General features: G+C 48.7%; 2 protein-coding genes across 12 annotated transcripts in view; one reads left to right on the forward strand and one right to left on the reverse strand.

The window, feature by feature from the left end:
* SCP2 (sterol carrier protein 2) overlaps nucleotides 1-19,725 on the reverse strand; it is a 161,478-nt gene extending 141,753 nt beyond the window's left edge. The window contains exon 1 of the mRNA XM_046660148.1: nucleotides 19,537-19,725. Within this exon, the coding sequence (XP_046516104.1) occupies nucleotides 19,537-19,710 (174 nt within the window). The 5' untranslated portion in view covers nucleotides 19,711-19,725. The remainder of the gene's footprint in view (nucleotides 1-19,536) is intronic.
* ECHDC2 (enoyl-CoA hydratase domain containing 2) overlaps nucleotides 1-24,082 on the forward strand; it is a 42,190-nt gene that overhangs the window by 16,871 nt on the left and 1,237 nt on the right. The window contains exons 1-10 of one of the 11 annotated variants that reach the window (XM_046660151.1): nucleotides 1,388-1,606; nucleotides 9,531-9,598; nucleotides 9,667-9,754; nucleotides 12,619-12,705; nucleotides 13,463-13,510; nucleotides 13,776-13,868; nucleotides 15,340-15,399; nucleotides 15,615-15,802; nucleotides 22,292-22,342; nucleotides 23,775-23,822. In XM_046660151.1, coding sequence (XP_046516107.1) covers nucleotides 1,474-1,606; nucleotides 9,531-9,598; nucleotides 9,667-9,754; nucleotides 12,619-12,705; nucleotides 13,463-13,510; nucleotides 13,776-13,868; nucleotides 15,340-15,399; nucleotides 15,615-15,802; nucleotides 22,292-22,342; nucleotides 23,775-23,822 — 864 coding nt within the window. In that variant the 5' untranslated portion in view covers nucleotides 1,388-1,473. Of the gene's footprint in view, nucleotides 1-1,386; nucleotides 1,607-9,530; nucleotides 9,599-9,666; nucleotides 9,755-12,618; nucleotides 12,706-13,462; nucleotides 13,511-13,775; nucleotides 13,869-15,339; nucleotides 15,400-15,614; nucleotides 15,803-22,291; nucleotides 22,343-23,774; nucleotides 23,823-24,082 lie in introns of those variants that run through there. The other 10 variants (XM_046660152.1, XM_046660159.1, XM_046660156.1 and 7 more) reach the window with 10 other exon arrangements.

The following is a 24,082-nucleotide window of genomic DNA, read 5'->3' on the forward strand; positions in this document are numbered from 1 at the left end:
TAACCTCTCTAACTATGAGAGGTGAAGTCCCACAGTTGCTCCCCAACCTTCTGACAAATCTTTCTCCTACAGTCTTGTCTCTGTGATTCTTTAAGGAGAGAAGGAATTGGAGTTGTATCCAGTAATATATAGAAAAGGGACATGGAGGGATGGCCAGATGATCCATAACCTGAATTAATTCATTGGAAGCAAGAGTGAGGGGTCAGAAATGACCAGGACTGATATAAATCTCAATTAATCTTGATGGGCACAGAGAGGAACTTAGAGTTTCCCACCGGACCCAGGAAGGAAGTTAGAGCCCATTTTTTTTCCAAACCTTATTGGACATAGCGATGACCCCAGCAAGCACCAACGACTTTCAAAAGAGAGAATTTTATTTCTAGATTGCCTAACACTGCAGCTATTGGTTGTAGGCCAGGATTGTTAGTGGCCTTGGGGTCTACAGCAAGTGGAAGGTGGGGGAGGAGATTGTGTTCACTGAACACTCTTTATTGATCGGCCCAGAACAAACTAAAGAGGGCCACCTATGACCTCCACAAAAGCAGTCTGGGTGGACAGTGGGGCGGAAGCTAGGGGTTCACACTCACAAACATTTTTGCGATCCAATTAGTGAGCAGAAAATTGGGATGAGTTGAGGAGCGAATGGGAGGTGAGGCAGTGAAGTCTGTGAACGCAGACAATGCTAGAATGAATGAAATGACATTTTAAAAATGAGATAACATTTATTGGGTATATGTGTCAGCAAGGTTCACACACTCCATTCAATACCACCATGACATAGTAACAAAGATTCTCTCCTTCACCAAACTCTAGCCAGGCCCCTCCGAGCCGTCTTCTCTACTAGGCCTCAACCTTGGCTTAAACACGAACATAATTCTAACAGCTCAAGGCCACATCCTTACGATGACCCTAGTCCCAATTAAAGTGCCCACCTGAGAAAACTCCAGGATGCCAAAAGAATTGACTGTTTGTTCCAGCCAACCCCTGGCTGAGACCTCCTAATCTCTCTGGGAGCCTAAGGTTGGAGAAGCACCAATCAGCAAACCCAGATGGGTTTCACGCGGACTAACCCCCACCCCGCCCCGCTTCCCACTTTTTGGAAGTTTTCACTTCCTCGACTCTACAGTTCCCGCTCATCCACCTCTCTATCCCCTCATTCTCCCTTTAAAACCCCCAGTCACCTGTGTACAAATCCGAGCTGAGTTCAGGTCCGGCTTTCGTTATCTTTGACAGTAGCCACTACTATTAGCCCCGCTTTACAGATTAAAACACTGACGCTCAGAGAGGTTGACACAAACCACACAGCAGAGCTGGGCTTTCCTCTACCCAGATCTCCCGGTCTCCAGGAGGCGCAGAGAGCGGCGTGGGCCTCTCGGCCCATAGGTGGAGCAGTTTGCGAAGGCCTCGCGGCCGAGCTGCGAACTTTCAGACGGAGGGAAGTGGCCGAGCGGCCTCTTTCCAGCCTGCGCCCCGATGCTGCGCCCCCTGACCAGCGCCCTGCGCCTCCTACGCCCTTGGAAGCCCCTTCAGACCCGCGGCTGCGCCTCCGATGGGGCGGCCAGGGGCCGGGAGATCCAAGTGCGCGCCCTGGAGGGTCCGGACCAAGGTAAGTGCGCCCAGGAAGCGCTGGGACGAGCGCGGGCGCGCTGAGCAGGGCCCGCCGGGCGCCGCTGCCGGGCCGGAGAGGTGGCCAGCGCGCCCACTGCCCGCGGGAAGACTGAGACCAGCAGGGGGAAGGCGGGTCGCTCAGTGCGCTTGAGGATTTGATCCCAGATCTCCTGCATCCCAGTCTAGGCTCTCCAAGCCTCCCTAAGGCCCGAAAGGTGGGTGACCACCTACTGACCGCCCCGACCCTAGTTGGGGTGAGACTGTCAATATTGGTCTCGTCAGTTCCCCACTCGGTGGCCTGGGGCTGTGAGGAAGGGGAGAAGAGTCGCTCAGGGGTAGGAGTAGATACTAGCGCCCCGCATCCCCCAGCAGGAGCTCTAAAAGCCCGATTTCTCTCCTGGGCCAAGGGTCCGGGCAGGCTTCCAGGGGGGCCGAGGCGGCGGAGCCAATCCGACTCGCTGTGCAGGGCCGCGGAGGGGGGGGGGGGAGGGCGCGGTGCGCTCCACCGTGAGCGCCGGCCCTGCGGCTGCTGACTTTTGCCTCCCGCTGACTCAAAGGGGAAAGTTCGCAGGGGTCACACGCAGAAAACACTTTCGATTGCGCATCGTGGTGGTGGTGGATTTTTTTTGGACAAGTGCATTTGATGGGGTTGCACACGCTCCTCAGTCCGCTGCACGTTGCCATTAGGGCAAAGTCCTTCTCTCGCCTTTCTTTTCTCCCCAGTCCCAACCCCTCCTCCCTGCGCTTGATGTAGCTTTGTTTGTGTAGAAGTTTTAATTGTCACAGCCGGCAGTGTACTATACAGCTCCTATTTCTTCCTTTTCCCTGCTTGATACTAAGTTTTGAAGAGCAGCTTTGCCATATAAATCTAGTTCCTTGCTCCCTGCTATTGCATACTAGGCTCTAGTGTGCATCCCCACTTTTTTTGGGGGGGGAAGACTAGCCCTGAGCTAACTGCTGCCAATCCTCCTCTTTTTGCTGAGAAAGACTGGCCCTGAGCTAACATCCATGACCATCTTCCTCTACTTTATACGTGGGACGCCTACCACAGCATAGTGAGCCAAGGGGTGCCATGTCCGCACCCGGGATCCGAACTGGCCAACCCGGGCTGCCGAAGCAGAACGTGCGAGCTTAACCGCAGCGCCACCGGGCGGCCCCTGCCTCCCCACTTTTGATGGACACATAGGGGCTGCCAGCGTCCAGCTACATCACTTGAGAATTTCTCTGGCCATGTGTGATTGCTGGGTCTTAGAGAATACCTCTTAATCTCATGCTTAGTTCATTGCCAAACTGGCAACAGCACTTGCCTTGAGACAGTTATTCGCCCCGCTTTATAGATTAACAAACAGGCACAGTGAAGTTATGCAATCTGAACCAAGGTCTGATTTCAAAACCTGTGTTCTCAGACATCATGTCATCACTGCCTCTTCTGTGATTCATTTACTCAAAACACAGACTTGTACATCAGTGAAAAAAAGCATCATGGGTCATAGACCTTAGGGCTCAGTTGCAAACAGCAGAATGTTTTATCCAGAAATAACAAGGATCAACAGGTTAAGCCTCTGTCCCTGCCAGAGGGCATACAGAAGGCAGGAGAAAGTCATCGAGAGAAGGAAATGAGGAAACCAAGCAGAAGCAGGGAGGAGACTCAGGCAGGAGATGCCTCCCCCACCCCCCCAAAATGATTCGGGGTCATTTGATGTTCATGTTAGAAGCCACAGGTTCTGCCTTCCACTTGGGCTGATGGCACCAGAGCAATGTCACACGTTACCTGTTTCCCTTGAAAATGGGATTGGCTTGTTAACCACTCTGCACTCTTCTTTATGGCTCGACTCCACTCCTTGGCAGGGTGTTCGAGGTTCTCCACCACAACCTGAACTTTCCATTTTATTTCTTCTACCAACGGGTTCTTTTAAGCTGTCCCAGCTGTGTGTTTTTTTCTAGCCATGCCCTGACTTGGGTCGTCTCCTTTCCTCTCTCCCTATGGAAATCCTGCTGGAATTACCATCCCCTCCTGTCCCTTTACTTTCCACATGTCTGGACTTGTCTCCCTCATGGGTTGTTAGGTCTTTGAGAGTGAGGATTGCTAGCTGGGATCAGCTGTTGACTTGGGTAAATTCTCTTCTCTTCTGGGCTTCAGTTTCCCTTCCATGTAGTAAGAGCTTGTTAAACGCACATCACCTAGCCCGTGATCCAGGCCATCCAGACGGAACTCACCCTAGGTCAGCTGCTAAGGAAAGCATCAGCCAGTGGCATGGTGGGTTTGGTAAGAGTGGGGAGGTTGCAGTGCAGACCCAGCCCCACTGCTGGGGCGCAGAAAGGGCGATGTTCTGAGAATCAAGGCTCAACTAAGAAGTCAGGGCCCATGGCTGAGACCTTCTGTTTCTCCAGGGCCCGACATGTGGTAGTGCAAATTGAATGTTGTCAGAAGAATGAATGAAAGCCAAAGACGCCCTGCCTGGCTCCTCAGGGCTTCCAGCATGGAGTTCATACCTTGTTTTGGGTCTAGACTTTCCCCAGCATCTGCGCATTTTCCCTGCTCGCTGTACCTACAAACTCTGGCTAAGCACTTATGTGTATTATCTCTTTTAATCCTCAGAACAACTTTCTTATTATTTCTATTTACTGACTAGGAAATTGAAGGGCAGAAGGGTAAAGTAATTTGCCAAGGCCATGGAGCTGGTGTGTAACTGAGCTGTAGTTTGAGCCAAGCACCTTAAGATTTGGCAGCTAGTATTCTGAGAGAGGGAGATAAAGATTAAAGATGGGAGAGAGTAAGTCAGAAAGGAAAGACAGAAGAGGAAAGCACAGAGGAGAGGAAAGTTTCTGTCAATCCCAGGACGTCATGACTGTATTAGTTTTCTATTGCCACATAGCAAATTACCACAAACTTTGTTGTTTAAAATAACACACAGATTATCTGAGTTTCTGTAGGTCAGAAGTCCAGGCCCAACCTAGCTGGGTTCTCTGCTTCAGGGTCTTACCAGGCTGCAATTGAGGAGTTGGCTGGGGCTGTGGTCTCATCACAGGCCTGACTGGGGAGAGATCTTCCAAGCTCTTCACCTTATTGACAGAATTCACCTCCTGTGTTGGTAGGACTGAAGTCCTCTTTTCTTGCTGACCATTGGCCAGAAGGCCACTCAACTCCTAGGGGCTGCCCAGTTTCTTGCCACATGACCTTCTCCATAGGTCCACTAGTTTCTCTAGTGTGCACTAGCAAGACAGTCTTTATATGGTAACCTAATCACTGAGGTAACACGTCATCACGCCATAGAATTGAACCTAATCTTGGAAGTGACATTTTACAACCTTAGCTGTATTCTGATGGTAAGAAGCAATTCACAGGTCCTGCCCACTCAAGGGAAGGGGATTATCCAGGATTGAACCTGGGGGCCGCTCTAGGGTCTGCTGCCACAGTGACCTTGGACCGGGACCGTTTCCATAAACCCCTGCTGTGGTTTCTCTGTATCTGCCAGGTTCTCCTCCCCAGAGTTGCAGCATTGTCTCTTCTGGAGCACCAGAGCTGGAAGAGACCTTGGGGACAGTTCCTCTGTGGGACCTCTAGGCCTGCTGGGCTCAAAGAGCTCTGTGAAGGTTTCTGGGGAGGCCAAGGAAGCCCACACAGCCTGACTGTTACAGTTCTCTGTCCTGGACCAGAGTTCTGATTCCTGGCTGAAAACTCGTCCCTTCAGAGCCCTGAAATTTCGTTCGCCCTTCTCTGTGTCTCAGATCAACTCACACTGAGAATGCCATTTTAATAAATACTGCTTGTTCCACAGACAAAGCTGAGGACTCTGGGAGAAAATAGTGAGGGGCCTTTGAAGGCAAAAGGACTGATAAATACTATTCTAGTCCACCCCCGACATTTTAGAGGAGGAGAAACGGCTGAGAAAGGATAGAAGTATTTGAGCCCCTGCCCAGAACTGGTGTCTCTTCCCCAGGACCTGGCCCAGATTAGGGGAGTGAGTTGAGGCCAGAGCGGGGCACAAGGGCCAGATTGTGAAGGCCCTTGTGGGTGGTGTTAAGGATTGGCCTTTATTTTGATGAAAAGGAGAGAGGAGAGACCTGGTCACATTTGGGCTAGAAAGATGACTCTGAAAGTGGAGGGAGGAGGGGGAGCGTGACTGCGTCCAAGAGGGCCAGTCGGGTGACCCACGTAATAGAGGAAAGAGCCAGCACCAGGTTAGTGGCTGCACGGAGGGATATGAGCTGAAAGATCTGAGATCTATTTCAGAGGTTGACTTGGCAGGCCTCAGGGGGTGAGGAAGTGGGAGGCAATAGGACAGACTTGTGGGGTGACAGGTCATTCCCTCGCCAAGGGAGCAGGAGAGACTGATCATGTCTGGACACGCTGTTGAGAAGTCAAGTGCACGGCTGGACATTCAGGCTTGGAGCGCAGAGAATTCTGGGCTGGCCAGGTAGGCAGGGCAGTTGTAGGTACACAGGAGGCAAACAGCGCATGGGAGGAGCGGCAGGGGCAGACGAGCAGTGCAGGCCCTCCTGACTCTGCTCCACCTCATGCGGCTCTCCCTTTGCTCTGAACTCCAGTTCCAGAAGGCACTGAAAGGTGGCAGAATATATGGCCACCTCAGAATATACCACTTTGGTGTAAGGATTATTTTGAGCTAAGGCACTTTAAAACACAGCAGATGAACGACCCGCATTCTAATCTCCCCTTTTATTCCTGAAAACGAGATAAAAACTCCCATGTGAAAGATGCCCTCCTGGTACCAGGACAAAGGAAACATTCTTCGATAGGAAATCAAAGCCAAGAGAACCCTGTACAGACGTTGTTAGAATAATCCTTGTCTTCCTTCAGCCTCCCCTGCAGTTTACTGAGTTTCCACAGTTGCCTCTCGTGATCAAGCCATTATAAAAGCATGTAGGTTCCACCATTTCTGGGGCGTTTTCATCCCCTTATGAGGGCTGCCGTGTCACGTAAAACTTACATGAATTCGTATGCTTTTCTCCTGTTAGTCTGTTTTATATCAGTTTAATTCTCAGGTCCAGCCGAAAAACCCTAAGTGGCCCCGCTCTACAAATCTTGTAGAGCCGTCCTACGGTTCCCCGCCCGGTCACACTCAGGGCCCTCATCGGTGCTGCTCCCTCTGCCTGGGGCGGGCTTGCCCTCCCCAACACACACTCATACACACACACACAAACTTTTGCCTAGCTGACTCCTACTCACCTGAACTCTCAGCTTACAGATCACTTCCCCCTCCAGAAGTCGCTGACCTTCTATATCAGGGGACACCCTTTGCCCATCTATAGCTCCCACCTTCCTGTCCTTTTTTTCTGTGCTCTCATCACAGACAGTGATTATTTGTTAAATATCCGTCTTCTCTGCTAGACTGTAGGTTCTGAGAGGACAGGGACCGTGTCTGCCCTGGTCTCTGGCTCAGTGTCTAGTACAGAGGCCAGCATGTGTCAAATACATGATTGTACAAATAACTGAATAAAGAGATACTGGATTGAGCTTTCAGGAACTTTGACATTAAAAAATTGCGTGGTCCCTTACCTGTAGTATTTTTCCCACCATACCTCACTCCTCCAATGAAAATTTTCACCTAATTCTCACCTTGCTCAAATGTCTCGGTCCGTGAGCTGCCATCTGTAATCGTGTGGTACTTCACATACTTACCTCACCCATGGCCTTGTATTATAATTTAATCATATTCGGCTGTAAGCACCGAGGGCCGCACTGTTACATAACTCATAACGCTCACAATTTATTATATATTAGAGCTGTTCGATAGATATGTAGAGTTTTTATTTTTTTCACCACCAACACTTTTTTTTTTTTTTAAGATTTTATTTTTTTCCTTTTTCTCCCCAAAGCTCCCCAGTACATAATTGTATATTCTTTGTTGTGGGTCCTTCTAGTTGCGGCATGTGGGACACTGCCTCAGCGTGGTTTGATGAGCAGTGCCATGTCCGCGCCCAGGATTTGAACCAATGAAACACTGGGCTGCCTGCAGCGGAGCGCGCGAACTTAACCACTCGGCCACGGGGCCAGCCCCACCAACACTTGGTTTTTATTTTCGGGCATTTTAGTCATTGTACTGAGTGTGTGGTCTTACCTCATTACGCTTTTTTAAAACTCTCATTTGATACTAAAATCAAACATCTTTTTATGTGCTTATTGGCCATTTGTATATCTTTTTGTGTTATCTTACTTTTGCAAGAGTTGGGTTTTTTAATTGAGGTATAAATGACATATAACATTATATTAGTTTCAGGTATACAACATGATTCAATATTTGTATCTGTTGCAAAACGATCAGCACAATGTCTAGTTAATACCATCACCACACAAAGTTACAAATTTTTTTCCTCGTGATGAGGACTTCTAAGATCTACTCTCTTAGCAACTTTCAAATACACAATCCAGTATCATTAACTAAAGTACCAGGCTGTACATTACATCCCCAGGACTTATTATAGATATAGGTTGAATAAATGAATTAAGAATTTTTAAAAATGGGTATAAGAAAACCTAAAAAAGAAATGCAGAGGTATCAGCTGAGACGTAGGAGGAAGGCCAGGAGGACATGGGGCCACAAGACAGATACGTGTTATTAGTCATTGTCAAAACTCGTCAAATGTACAACACTGAGAGTGAACCCATGTAAACTATGGATGTTGGGCGATAATGACACATCTGTGTAGGTTTATCTATCATAACAATGTACGACTCTGGTGCCGGATGTCGATACTGGGGGAGGCTATGCATGGGGGCGGGCAGGGAATATATGGGAATTCTCTGTACTTTCTTATCAGTTTTGCTGTGAACCTAAAATTGCTCTAAAAAATTTGTCTATTTAAAAAAAAAAGCCAAGGCAGAGAGTGTCCAAGGAGGAGCATGTGTGCGGTCAGCAGAGTTGACTGTTTCCGAAGCTAGGACCTGGATGGAAGCATGCTCCTTGGTCAGTGATGTGGTTGCCTTGGTCACTTTGGCGAGAACCGTTTCCACTGAGTGATGGGGGTGGGAGCTAGACTGCAGCAGGTTTCAGTGAATGGAAGGCAAGACAGTGATTAAATGAGCACAGAAAACCCCTTCAAGAAGGCTGGCGACTGCTGGTGAGAGGACATCACGCAGGGCAGGCAGGCATTATCCTCTTGCCAAAGGGGACAGAACACGAGTGTGCTCAAGCCTCTGGATTTAGTGGCTAAATTCCCGGACAGAGGAACCTGGCTGACTTGCCCCATGAGTGTGCAATTAGCAAAATCCAGGCCACAGGAAGCCCTACAGGTCAAATGCCCAGGTTCCTTAATAAGTAACTTTTGAGGGAAAGACACCGCTAGAGGCGGAACCTGGGGATTTTAATGAGCTTTTAAAAGGCACATCAAATTTTTTAAAATTAGCAAGTGTAAACTATATCTAGGGGTAATATTTGGGTGATAAATTGTAAATAAATGTATGGAAGTGCTTACCATACAAGTCAGGAGCTGTTACTCTGGGGGAAAGGGGAGCTATGGTTGAGTGCGAGCATGCGCGATTTCCAGGTGGTGGCCAGCAGGGCGTTTGCCTTGTTCTCGAACTCATTGAACTTGTTATATAACTCATCCAGAGGAATAAGCCTGGCTGTGAAGTGAATAATGGAGGGAGCCATGAAACTGAAGGTGTGGGTGTCCAACAGTGGCAGAAGCAGGCAGGAACCACTGCGGTGGTCATTCTTGTCCCTCTGCCCATGTTACTCCACGGTTCACAAGCCCTTCCACTTCTTCTGAGACAGAGAGGGTAAAGGTTACTCTCTCCATTTTATGGTTGGGAAAACTGAGCCCTGGGCGTGTGTGACTTGCCCCAAGTCACACTGCTCAAGGGTAGAGGCTGTCCAGAACTCAGGCCTCCTGTCTCCAGGCCCCCAGCCCAGGGGTGAGCAGGCCAGCTGGCTCACCCAAGGTAGCCTTGTCCCCTGCAGGAATCACGGAGATTCTGATGAACAGACCGCGCGCCCGCAATGCCCTGGGGAACGTCTTCGTCAGCGAGGTGAGAAAGGGCAGGCACCCGGTGGGATGGGCTGGGCTGGGCTCCATCTGACTGGGTCTCCTCTGCAGCTGCTGGAAGCTCTGGCCCAGCTGCGGGAGGACCGGCAAGTGCGTGTCCTGCTCTTCAGAAGTGCAGTGAAGGGTGTGTTCTGTGCAGGTGGGTGTCCTCCCCTGGCCGCCCAGGGCCCAGCAGGGCTCCCAGCAGCCTGCAGGCATTGGGGGAGAACTTAGGGCAGCTTTAGTTTGGGACTCATTCTTCCCATTTTACAGATGTGAACCCAAAGACTCAGAGGTAAAATTCCTTACCTAGGCTTACACAGCTCGTAAGAAGTAGAATAGAATGCTATTTGAACTTGGCCTCTCTGACCCCCAAATCTTTGTTCTTTCTGCTACACCATGCTCTATACTGACCCTTCACTGAGGAAATGAAGAAACTGAGTCCAAAGATGTTCACAAGGTCAGCGGCCAAAATGGAGGTCTGTGCCCCTTTGCCCCCCCGACAAGATCTCCGTCCCTGTCACCAAAGCTCTCCACTGCCCTGCACCATTTGTCCTCCCAACAGGATAAGCGCCATGAATTTCCACTTCAAAGATGAGCAATGCCACATCCCAGGCCCACAAAGAGAAGCCAGTCAACGAGAGCTGGGCTGAGCTAAGAACCAGCTCTGGGGCGGCTGGGGAGGGGCAGCAGGGTCACTGGGGAGGCAGGAGGAGCGTGGAGGGTAGGCGAGGAGCATGGTTTTGAGGCGTTCTCAAGGGGCTGTGGCTCGGTCTCTAGGTCTGAGCTGTTGGGATCACGGAGGCCGGCTTGAGGCCTGCCCGACCCAGCTGCCCAGGCTGACAATGCGCCCTGCCCCGGCCTCTTCCTTTGGCTCCATTTCTGTCCGACCTCCTCTATCAAGGTCACTTCAAGCCATGTTAGCTCCACTCCTCATTATCCCAGCCAAGCACGGGGAAGTAGGGGGCTACAGGAGGTCCGGGTCTGCCTTTGACTTGCTCTGGAATCCTGGGCTACTCCCAGCCTCTCTCTGGGCCTCAGTTTCCTTATCCGTCACTGAGGGGCTGCAACTAATCAGACTTCCAAAAGCTCTCCCAGCTTTGCCTTCCTATAGTCTAGGACTTGAAGGGACTATATTCACCCCCTAGTCCCTCCTCAGGCCCCTGCTGCCTGCCCTTTGATGATCCCACCATGGTCACTACTTTCACCAAGGTCCTTGCCCACCTCCATGCAACTGTATCCTGTGCTTGCTTCTCAGTTCTCATCTTATTTGCCCTCTCAGCCTCCTTGGACCCCAGTGACCCCACCTTTTAAAAAATAATCAATTATACAGTGATGTACATCAATTATTTCTCAATAAAACTGGAAAAAAATGTTATTTTATTTTATTTTTATCTTATTTATTTTTGGAGGAAGATTAGCCCTGAGCTAACATCCACCCCCAATCCTCCTCTTTTTGCTGAGGAAGATTGGCCCTCAGCTAACATCCGTGCCCATCTTCCTCCACTTTATATATGGGACACCTGCCACAGCATGGCTTGACAAGTGGTCCCATGTCCGCACCCGGGATCTGAACCCGCGCGCGGGCCACCAAAGCAGAACGTTTAAGCGCTGCACCTCTGCGCTGGCCCCTTATTTTAAATACTCTAAACACTGGGGGGCTGGTCTGGTGAAGTAGTGGTTACGTTTGTGCACTCTGCTTTGGTGGCCTGGGCTTCACGGGTTCAGACCCCAGGTGTGGACCTACACCTTGCTCACCAAGCCATGCTGTGGCAGCGTCCCACGTACGAAATACAGGAAGACTGGCACAGATGTTAGCTCAGGGACAATCTTCCTCACCCAAAAAAACCTGTGGTAAATATACACATTTCAAAAAATTCACATTTTAACCCTTTTTAAGTATAAAATTAAGTGGTATTAAATATATTCAGAAGGCTGTGCAACTATCACTACTGTCCATTTCCAGAAATTTCTCATCATCCTGACAAACTCTGTATCCATTAAGCAACACCCCACTGCCCCCTCAGGCCCTGGTAACCTCTGTTCTGCTTCCTGTCTCCATGAATTTGCCCATTCTAGGTACCTCATACAATTGGAATCATACATTTGCTCTTTTGTGTCTGGCTTATTTCACATAGCGTATCCTCAAGGTTCATCCATAGTGTAGCATATATCAGAACTTCCTTCCTTTTGATGGCTGAACAATATTCCATTGTACTTTGTTTATCCAACCATCTGCTGATGGACACTGGTTGTTTACATCTTTTGCTTCTGTGAATACTACTACTAGAAACATTGGTGTGGAGTATCTGTTTGAATCCTTGCTTTCAGTTCTTTTGGGTATATACTTAGGAGTGGAATTGCTGGATCATATACTAATTGTTTAACTTTTTGAGGAACTGCCAAAATGGTTTCCACAGAGGCTGCATCATTTTACATTCCCACCAGCAGCATACCAGGGTTCTCGACCACCATGCCAACACTTGTTTTCTATTGTTTGTGGATAGCCATCCTATTGGGTGTGATGTGGTATCTCATTGCTGTTTTGATTTGCATTTCCCTAATGACTAATGCTGATGGCCATCTTTTCATGTGCTTATTGGCCATCTGTGCATCTTTTTTGGAGAAGTGTCTATTCAAGTCCTTTGTTCTCGGTGGGTTTTTCTTTTGAGTCATAGGTCTTTATAAATCCTAAATATTAATCCCTTATCAGATATGTGATTTGCCAATATTCTCTTCCATTCTGTGGGCTGTCCTTTCACTCTCTTGATAGTGTCCTTTGATGCACCAAAGTCTTTAATTTTTATGATGTCCCATTTATCTTTTTGTCGTGGTTGCATCTCCCGTTTTTTTGACCCCTCACCTTCCCTTTTCCTCCCTGGCTTCCTTGACCGAGCTTTCCTGGTATTTCTTCTTCCTCTCTGGCTGCTTCTCAAGTCTCCTTTGCTGTGGATCCTTTAACAGCCTGGGATTCAGGACTGGGTCATTCCCCAAGGGCTATCACCAACCCCTCCCCATCTGCAGGCGCGGATCTGAAGGAGCGGGAGCAGATGAGTGAGGCGGAGGTGGAGGTCTTTGTCCAGCGACTCCGAGGCATGATGACTGAGATTGGTAAGGGCCCTGGAGCGGGGCAGAGGGCATTCAGGGGCACTGCTGACCCCAGCCCCACTGCACCCACCATCCTCTACTCTAGGAGAGGACAGTTTCTGTTGTGAGCTCTGAGAGAGACAGATGACTCTCCCAAGAGGGATGGGCACAAGGGTTCTACAAGGAGGAGGGTGACAAGAGAGTTCAGAGAGCATTTCTCCAACAGGGAGTTCTGGCTCTTCAGTCTTTGTACCCTTCTAGTTCTAACCCCCCACGCCTGTGCCCTCAAGGTTCAAACCTGGCTATCCCAGAGGAGTCAAGTTTCACCAAGCGTGCTTTCAGGCTTTGACAACTGCTGTTCCTTTTGCCTAGAATATTCTTCTTGACCACTTGAACTTTTTAAATTTTTCTTTCCTTGTTCTCTCCAAAGACCCCCAGTACATAGTTGTATATTTTAGTTGTGGGTCCTTCTAGTTGTGACATGTGGGCCACCGCCTCAGCATGGCCTGATGAGCAGTGCCATGTCCGTGCCCAGGATCCAAACCGGCGAAACCCTGGGCCCCGCCGAAGCAGAGCGCGCAAACTTAACCACTCAGCCACGGGCCAGCCCCCTACTTGAACTTTTTACTCATCCTTTAAGACCACCAGTGCCGCCTCCTCCAGGAAACCTTCCCTGACCCATCACCCTAGCTTCCAGTATCAGAGCACTGATCACCATGGGTCATCACTGCCTGTTTACGTGTCTGCCTTCCCCATGTCTGATTCAATTCTGTGTTCCCAGCACCCAGCACATGGCTTGGCACACAGAACAAGAAGGGAGAACAGAAAGGTCAGTCCCAGGGAGGAGAGCAGGAAAGTTGGCATGAGCAGGGATCATTCAGCCCATCTCCCCACTACAGTTCCCCAGCTGACCCCAAACTTTCCCAGATAGGAAAAGTGACTTCTAAGATAACCTGGCAGAGGTACCACATGAGGTCCCCAAACCTGGAACCAATGAAGCCCTCTGTCCCAACCAGCTAGCCCCTCCCCAACCTTGAGCCCCTGTCCTGGTCCTGCCAGGGCCTTGCAGGCTGAGCCATTCTTCACCTCCACAGCAGCCTTCCCTGCACCCACAATTGCAGCTCTGGATGGGTTTGCCTTGGGCGGAGGCCTGGAGCTTGCCCTTGCCTGTGACCTCCGAGTGGCAGGTACTGGGCAGGGAGAGAGGGGGGATACAGCAGGGAGGGAAGGGTGAGTAAAACAGGGTTAAGTCTGGGGATTCTGCAAAACGTCAGCCACTGCCCTTGGCTTTCTTGGTTTAGCTCAACAGCAGAACTAAAGGCAAGGTGGGGTACACAGAGGGAGTTCAGGCGGATGCTGGTTCCCCTCCTGGCCCAGCCATCCACGGCTGTAGTACCCATCACCTCTCAGAACGGTTTCCCTCATCTCAGGGAGGCTCCTACCAACCCCAGAGAAAGTGCTGACAGGACAGAAAAGAGAGCACAGAGGGGGAAGGCTGAGGAGGGCAAAGGTTAACTGTGCAAGCTCTGGTTCTGTCCAAGCCAGCTTCACATATTATGTTTTGAACAAAGGTGAGCCATGTGGGCCATCAGTCACCAGCCCAGCCCAGCACAAACACGCCCAGGCAGGAACATTGTCCTCTGGGTCACTGGCACCAGCCAAGGTTTGCGTTACTTGTTCAGAGCAATTAAGCTTTGAAGAGTGGAGGGAGAGGATGGAGATAATTGACCACTGTTGAACCTTACCGACTTGGTGGTTAGGTGCACCCTTCCCGGAGGCAGTTACAAAAAGTCTGAGTGCCATCATGGTGCTACTCTGTTCCCTTCACTGCTTTCTCCTGCCATCCCAGGAAGAATATTCAAAAAGGTATAAATCCAAGCATGGAGGGAGCTTCTATCTACACGATACACGTCAGAGAGAAACTATCAAAATACCAGGGCAGGGCAGGCCATAGCCGTAACTCTGCTTCTCACTGCCCATGTTTAGGGCAACTAACTTGCAGGGTTTGGTGGAGGAGAGAGTGACTGTAAACCCCTCAGCCGCAGGAGTCATGGCCGTTCACTCCCGCCCACAATGCACAGCTCAGATGGCCTGTGCTGAGGAAATTCAGGAGAGAAGCCTGTGGGGTGGGAACTCAGAGGAAGCAGAACTCGGAAGGAGGATGCAGAATGGAACACAGGGAAATTTCAGGCTGATGAAAAGCTGGGAGGAATAACTGTGATGGGCGCAGGCGTCACTGACACTCTTGGCCAGGCCAGAGCTAGGGGTGCATGAGACAGAGAATACATTAACCGACAAAGGTATTGGGAACCTTCCAGAAAGAAACCCCTTCCTTGTTCCAAGAACCATTGCTTCATGTAATCCTTAGCAGCCCTCCAAAGCAGGCAGAAGGGTAATCATTTTTTCCACCTGTGAGGCTCAGAGCCTTTCCTGGGGACACACCCCCCCACCAGTAGGGGAGGCAGGGTGAGGGCCTGGGCCTCCTGACTTGCAGGCTAAGGCTCTTCCAAAAGCAGAGTCTGGACAGGGCTGGCTGTGGCCAGACCACAAGGGAAGGAGTTGGCTGGAGGGGTAAGCAGAGTCCAGAGGCGGGTGTCTCTTCTCCGCGGGGACTGGCGCTGGAGGACAGGGGCAGGGCTTCACTCTGTTCTGTTTAAGCAGCTTCCACGGCTGTCATGGGGCTGATCGAGACCACCCGAGGGCTTCTCCCAGGAGCAGGTAACCTCATGCATAGCACCCATCCTTCGCTACTTGCTCAGTTCCACTCTAGGGTACATCCCTGCTCTCCTCTTTTGCCGTTGTGTTCTGGGCTATGCCTCTCTGTCCTAACTCAGGATCTGCTCCCGTGAGAAGTCTTGGCTGACTCTCAGGCTGGGCCTTCTCTGGGTTCCCATTTCCTGCATGGATTCACCATCCCGACTCCATTCTGGCAGGAGGGACTCAGAGGCTGCCTCGATGCCTGGGGGTGGCCCTGGCAAAGGAGCTCATCTTCACAGGCCGAAGACTGAGTGGGACACAGGCCCAGGTCCTGGGGCTGGTGAATCATGCTGTGGCCCAGAATGAAGAGGGCAACGCCGCCTACCACAGGGCACGAGCACTGGCCCAGGAGATCCTGCCCCAGGTACGGTGGTAGCCCAGCCCCAGAGGGAGGGCCTGTGCCAGGAGGGATGCGTGTCTGGGGAGCCCGGGGGGCAGGTGTCCTGTGGGGGTGGATGAGATCCATTTACCCAGACTTATAAAATTAACCCTCTCTGGAGTTTTTGCATCTATTCAGCCATCCTGTACCCAAAATTAATTCAAATTTTAAGTTAAAGTGAAAATTGAATTCTGAGGGACTGAACTCAAATGGGCTTGCAAGTCCTCAGAACAGCACTGTCCAACAGAACTCTGAGATGATGGAAACGTTCTATACCTGTGCTGTCCATGCCACTAGCTACATGTAGTTATTTACATTTAAAAATTTCGATTCTCAGGGCCAGCCCGGTGGTGTAGTGGTGGCAGGCTCCCCTTCGGCAGCCTGCGGTTCACGGGTTCAGATCCCGGGAGTGGACCTACACATGGTTTGTCAGGCCATGCTGTGGCAGTGTCCCACAGACAAAGTCGAGGCAGACGGCACAAATGTTAACTCAGGGACAGTCTTCCTCACACACACACAAAATTTAGTTTCTCCGTTACACTCCCCACATTTCAAACGCTAACAGCCACAGAGGGCTAGTGGCTACTGTACTGGATGGTACTGCATTAAAATGTCCCCAAAACACACAAAGCAAGATTCAAAAGCAGATCAAGAACTACCAGCCCATCTTTCCAACCATACTGCACAGTGAAGAAATGCTCGAAATACATCATGTAGCTCATGTGTTAAGACCCATTATTTCTGTTCATTCGTTTGTTTTTTAGAAGACTGGCCCTAGCTAACATCTGTTGCCAATCATCTTCCTTTTTTTTTCTTTTCTCCCCAAAGCCTCCCAGTACATAGTTGTATATTCTAATTGTGGGTCCTCCTAGTTCTGCTCTGTGGGACACCACCTCAGCATGGCCTGATGAGCAGTGCTAGGTCTGCACCCAGGATCTGAACCGGCAAAACCCTGCACTGCTGAAGCAGAGCGCGGGAACTTAACCACTCAGTCCCAGGACCCATTATTTATTAAAAATCTCCAACAGCCTCTGCGTATAGTCTCCCAAAAGGTTTACAGACCCAGGGAGTGGGTTTAGGCTCTGCTTAGGTGTAATTCCACCAGCTGCCAGCCCAAAGCTTTCAGCAGGACACCCAGGATCTGGGCTGAGGGGGTCTCCAAGGCTCTGCCGGCCTCTCACTACCTTAAGAGGACCAGAGGGAAGTCCTGAATTCCCAGAAAGATATGAGAGCAGAGCCAGCCCTGATGACATAGCTGTTAAAGTGCAGCACGCTCCACGCTGGCAGCACGGGTTCAGTTCCCAGGCTCGGAACCACACCACTCAACTGTCAGTAGCCACGTTGTGGCAGCAGCTCACATAGAAGAACCAGAAGAACTCACAATTACACACAACTATGTACTGGGGCTTCTGGGGGAAAAAGGAAGAAGACTGGCAACAGATGTTAGCTTAGGGTGAATCTTCCCCTGCAAAAAGAAGATATGAAAGCAGCTGAAATGGCACTAGATTTTACTAATTTATAATAAATACTGACTGACTTAGCCCATATGGAGCACTGCCCATCCACCAGACACAATCCTAGGTACTTTACTAGCGTCTCAACTACTAGAACAATCCAGTAGAGTTGATTATCCCTGTTATATTTGTGAAATAAGAGACCCAAAAAGGTTAAGTGACTTGCTTATCAAGGTCACAAAAAGTGACTGCAATAATACAGAATACAAATAAGAACTGGTACTTTATTATAAAGAGTGCAGAATATGTACAAAATTTTAAAAACGGTAAAACTCAATATTTAATGTATTTCAAATATAAAAATTTACAAACATGTTACAAAACAAAGTTAAAACATAAGTCTATAAAAATGTTAACCATGTATTATCATTTTAATATTATTAACAGATAAAACTACTTGAATTAATCATAAAAATAAGTATTTTACTTTGGAAAAAATTTCTGTCTCCCTTAAATTTAAATAATCCTACCTCTTTTTATAACTTTGAGGTCTTTGAGAGCAGGGACTCTAACTTTTAAAACCTGATAGTTTGGTTTAAAAGAAAGTATTTGTTGTGTCTTCCTGGTTTTTTGGTTTCATCACATAGAAATGGAGAGTACGATGCTGCTACCTGGACGGCCTCCTGCTGTCAGGTTTCTACTACACTTGCTCAGAAAGCCTCTGAAGTGACATACAGCTGAGTGACTCAGGCAGTGGCTGATGGCACTTCCACAGAGGTGGCCTACCTAGCGAGACTTGTAGACTGGAGGGTTTGTCTTTTTGCAGAAACTTAACAACTGGGTCTTTGAGCTTGATCTCAAGACGACTCAGATTTCAGATTTTTTAATATACTGCAATAACTGTATTCCACTAATGTAATTAGTAGTATTACAGTACTTAAATGTAGCTTAGCACACCAAAACCTAGTACTACCATCACTAATCCCGATGGTGGGACATTCTGATGCAACCTGAAAAACAAACCTTCAATTCCAGCCGAGTCACTAGGTGCCCAGGATGAGAAGGTTCCCAGATGGGGTGAGTGCCAGGGATGGTGTGGTAGATGGCTGCCCCCTAGTGACAAACCACCAAGACTAGGAAAGCAAACGGGTCCAGAGATTAGAACCCCAAAAAGATTGTCAATAAACGCAAGGTCTGCAACTTGACACTCAAATTTCCCCCTTAAATAGTAAATATCCATTATCCTTTGAATATGGATTTGGCTATGTTTTCTACTTGAACAAGAAAGGGAGGGAACATACTGTTCTCATTTCCAAATAACATGAAATTATCAATCATATTCCTAATAATTCTCATATATATATCCATACAAATATGTATGTTTTCAACACACAGAAAACATATCTATATAGTTTTTAATCTTCTTTGGTGAGAAATCAGTTTATTAGGTAGCTATCTAAATACTAGTACTACTTATTCATGACAAGGAAATCAAAGAGCATAGAAGACTAAGAACATAAGGTGGGGGCCGGCCCCGCGGCTCAATGGTTACAGTTCCTCACACTCCACTTCAGCGGCCTGGGTTCGCGGGTCTGGATCCTGAGCGCAGACCAACTCCACTCATCAGTCACACTGTGGAGGCGTCCCACATACAAAATAGAGGAAGAGTGGCACAGATGTTGGCTCAGGGTGAATCTTCCCCACCAAAATAAATAAATAAAGTGTTTGGTATTAAAAAAATATATATATATATATATATATATATAAGGCAAACATCAAAAGCAACATAACCCAAGTGACCCTATTTACCTGCGGCTGTCCCAGTTAGAAGTGAAGTACTATGTCCTGATAGCCCTTCATCAGTGGCAAACTGGGACTGCTGGTCACCCAATACCTCTCAATTCCCCAATCCCTCTCCCCAGAGATGACCACTGTTAACAGTTTGCATACTCTTCCAGAAATTTTCATTGCATATATAAGAATACAAATTATGTACATATACAGGTTTTCTCCACTATCCAAAAGTAGAGCATTCCTATGAAACCTTTCATAAACTGAAATGGCGTAAAGCAAAGAAGCAATGACCATTAATTTATGTGGGAAAAATTTCCGAGTGTTCCCATACCCAGAAAATAACCTACCAAATCATGCCAAATAACACAATACCTAAAATTACGCTAACATGTGGTGAAAGCCGGAATGATGACAAATATACGGCCTGTCTAAAGTAGAAATAACGCATGTATGTAGTGTAGTTTCTCTTACCAGAGTCGGGAAGACGGTACACACTGGAGGCCTGGGAGGAGGTGGTAGTGGTGATGCTGGGTTACACTGACTCATCTGAGGTCGGGGTGGTGGTAGGTACAGGAGACTGGGATGGGGGCGAGACAGGAAGGGGGCATCTAGTAACATCTCAATCCATCGGCACAGGCAGGGCATTAACGGCCACACCTTCTGTGTCTGCTGGCCTTGGTCGAGGTTTGTCATCTGCTGGGCTGACGCGGAGGCTTGAAATAGCACAGTGTGCTCGACTGCTTAGCGTCTGCAGCAGCTCGCTGCAAGATAAACGCTGAACACTACTCTCGTTTTTCACCTTTTATCAGAAAAGCTAAAATCCTCTTCAGATTCCTTTCAGTTAGTGAAAACAGGTACTAATGTAGGTCTGGTAAAAGTGAAGTGGCATAAAGCGAACTTTCAGATAGTGGGGTCCCCTTGTACTCACGTATCTAAGTAACTCAATTCCTTTTAAGGACGGTTTAGGGGACGAGGAACACTGTAGAGTCTAATCCAGTTCTAAGACATTTAAAAAACACGACATTAAAATATGCATGGGGAATTCAAACAGTATGGGAAAATAGAAAACAAGTAAAGTTCTCATTTTCCTGACCCTTCTCCCCAAAGGTGTGTCATACAATGGAATGATAATATACAGACTAGTATGCACCTCGCTTTTTCACCTACTACTTGGAGAGTGCCCCATTTCAGCACACACTTATCGACCTCGCTCTATTAAACAACCACGCACTTCTCCATTTGTGGCGCGCACGTGCCGTCATTACTAACCAGCACTCTAACGACAAACACTTACGTTGCTTACATCTTTTTGCTACTGCAAAATAGCCGGAGTGAAAAACTCGGTACAGCTTAGCATACTTCTAGACGTATGCCTGTAGGGTAGATTCCTACATGGAGTTGCAACATCAAAGAGCAAACACATTGGGGCCGGCCTGGTAGTGCAGCAGTTAAGTTTGCATGTTCTGCTTTGGCGGCCTGGGGCTCGCCGGTCCGGATCCCAGGTGCAGACACAGCACCGCTTGACAGGCCATGCTGTGGCAGCCGTCCCACATATAAAGTAGAGGAAGATGGGCACGCATGTTAGCTCAGGGCCAGTCTTCCTCAGCAAAAAGCGGGGGATTAGCAGCAGATCTTAGCTCAGGGTTAATCGTCCTCAGAAAAAAAAAAAAAGAGCAAACACATCTAAATCTAACATTTGCCAGTTCTTGCCAAATTACGTTCCCGAAGCACTGTACCAATTTACTCTATCAATAATGTAGGCAAATACAGTCCTGCGTCACTTCGCCATGGGGGTATGTTCTGAGAAGTGTGTCATCAGGAAATTCTGTTGTGGTTGTGTGTGAACATCAGTGCACTCACACAAAGCTAGATGGTACAGCCTACGACACACCTAGGCTGTGTGGTACTAATCTTACGGGACCACCGTCATATATGTGGTGCATCGTTGACCAAAATGTCCTCATGTGGCACATGATTGGATCTGTTTCCTGAATCTCAGCAACACTGGGCATTACCAACATTTTACTGTTTACCATCTGAGGTAAAAAGGGGCCCCTCACTGTTTTGATTTGCATTTCTTTAAGAGTAAAGCTGAACACCCCTTGTGTTTCTTTTTCTGTGAATCATCTTTTCACACCTTTGTGAATTTTTGTTAAAAAATTATACCAGTTTTCTGTAAATCAAGGAAATTCACCTGTCTTAAGTATCACAAATATATTTTCCCAGCTTTTTTTTTTTTTACCTTCTCCCCCAAGCCCCCAGTACGTAGTTGTATATTCTAGCTGTAGGTCCGTCTGGCTCTGCTATGTGGGACGCCACCTCAGCATCCTGGGCACGGACCTAGCACTGCTCATCAGGCCACGCTGAGGCTGCGTCCCACACAGCAGAGCCAGACGGACCCACAACTAGAACATACAACTACGTACTGGGGGGCTTTGGGGAGAAAAAGAAAAAAAATTATCTTTCTGATAAAGCCTTACTTAGAAAAACTTCAAATAATACCACATAAATAGTGTAGGAACTAAACACATTCCTTGCCTGGAAGTGGGGCTGGGGCGCCAGGTCTGCTGTGGTGCGAGTGAACTGGAAGTCAGCCCAGTGAAGTAAAGAGAGCCACTTTGATTCCCTTGCTTCCAAGTGGTCGTGCAAAATGCCCCCTTGGGATTTCAGCCCAGGCCTGTCAGACTGCAAAGCCCAAGTTCCTAATCTTGACCTTTGATTCCTCTGCGTGGGTGAAACCTGCTTGCAGGGGAGGCTGGCAATTGCTGAGATGAAAGGGGCACAGGAATGGAAAAGCAGTGCGAAAAGTGACTGCAAATCACATCCAAGCTTCACCACTGACTCACTGGATCAATGTGGCCTTCACCTCCCTGAGGTTCAGTTAAAGATGGCACCATCCTGGAAGGGTGGGTAGCACCATCAGACAAACCTGTGAGTGGGAAATACTTCGCCAACTGCAGTATGTTGTGCATGTTGGAGGGATGGATTAACTGCCAAGAACCCCAGAGAGTCAGGTTTCCTTGGTTAGAGAAAACGAACATCAACTGAGAAGCAGTAGGTACTAATGCTAATGCAACACAACACTTGTCAGCAGAACAGCGGGAACTCAACCCAGACCTCTGCCTCCCTGTCCAGATTCTCCCCCACCAAGGAGCTATGTGCCTCTGTATTTCAAAGCCCTATCAGCATTGATCCCCTCCTCAACCAAGCTTTTCCTTTTTCCTAGGCCCCCATCGCTGTGCGGCTGAGCAAAGTAGCCATTGACCGAGGAATGGAGGTGAGAGGGCTCTGGGTCAAGACTGGAGTCCACTAAAGTCAGTGGGGTGGCCGAGGCAGTGCTTCCACAGCTCAGACTGACAGCACAGCTGGAAAGCACTCAGGAACTGGACTCCAACAGACTTTGAGTCTGACTTCTCTTTCTGTACCTTAGTTTACCTATCTACAAAATGTAAAGTTTGACCAGGTGACATCCCGAATTACATTTTATCCTCATCTCTCTGTCTCGGAGAGAGAAGGAAACTGAGGTTCAGAATCCAGGGTCACAGAGCCAGTGAGTAATAAGAACTCAGGTCTGACTGGCTCTTGCATTTGTGCTTGTGGTCAGTAATGTGGCCTCAACGACAGGGCTCAGGGTGCCTTGGGTGCAACAAATCTATCCCTAGACATCAACTCACTCATCGATTCATTCACCGCACACTGAATCTAAACCTGAGCCGTGAACTGGGACACAGAGATGAGTCAAATATGGTCACGGCTCCCAAGGTGGGGAGGGGGGCAGGTACAGACACAAATCACTAATAAAAGGTTAAGGGTACCAAGCAGACACCCTGAAGAGGTTGGAGCTGCACTGTATGTATGGCTATGGTATTACTGGGCAGTGCTGGGTCAGAGAATGTATTCTAGAGTTGGGCCTTGAAAAGAATGAGAATTCCAAAACAAAGGGAAAAGTAAGAGCAATAGCACAGAGGTATATAAATAAGCCACTCAAGTGAATGGGAGAAAGAGGTGACTGAGACAACGTGACATGGAGGTTAGGGGCATGGGCTCTGGTGCTGACCTATCTGGGTTCAAAGACCTGCTTTTCCACATGCTCCTGTGACCTTAGACAAATCATTTCACCTTCCTTTCTACACCTCAGATTTCTCAGCTGTATAGTAGAGATAATAACCCTTGTTGTGCAAAGTGAGTGAGTTTGACACACACGGTACTTCTATTGGAACAGTGCTTACAAGTGGTAGTAATAGTAAGCACTGGGCAGTGGAGGCTGGCATGCTGCCAGGGGCCAGGTCATAAAAGGCCCAGGATCTTATTCCTGAGGGTAAGGGAAGCCTGCGAAGTTCACTAACAGGGGTGACAGGAGGCACACTGAGGCAGCCAGATGGGGAGGTGGGAACCCAGGCTGTGCAAGCACAGCTCATGCCTGCTCTCCTTGGCTCTACAGGCTGTGTGCAACCCTCCCCATTGTTCTCACAGCCCCATTCGTGCCAGCGCTATTTCATCGCTGCTTCGAATGGTGTTCCCTCTCCAGGTAGAGACTCCTTATCATATTCATCTCAGTTCGTGCGGACTGGCATACAGTAAACTTCCGTAACTCTTTGCTGGAGGAATCCATGAACACTAAAGAAAGGTGTAGGCAGTAGGGCGGGCTGCTTCCCAGTGCAAATGGACTTGGACAAGGTCAGGCTGATCCAGGCACCTCTTTCTTGCAGGTGGACATTGCATCAGGGATGGCCATTGAAGGGATATGCTATGCCCAGGTACGTGGCTGCTCCAGTCCCTGCCTGCTTGTAAGCAGAGGCTGGGTCAGAGTGGGGGATCTTGAGCAATATGTGACCAATTTAGTAGGTTCCTCCCAACCTTAAGAGTCAGACTCTATGCCACCTCCTCCTCACAATTAGCCTGAGGCGATCCCAAGGGAACCACATTGCTTCTCTCTGGGACTGTTTCCTCAGCCATCTAATGGTGGTGCATCCTGGCCCACTTAGTGCCCAGAGAATCACATTTGATAGAGAGGAAG

Source organism: Equus quagga, chromosome 5 (genome assembly GCF_021613505.1).
Source record: "Equus quagga isolate Etosha38 chromosome 5, UCLA_HA_Equagga_1.0, whole genome shotgun sequence".
NCBI classification, from domain to species: domain Eukaryota; kingdom Metazoa; phylum Chordata; class Mammalia; order Perissodactyla; family Equidae; genus Equus; species Equus quagga.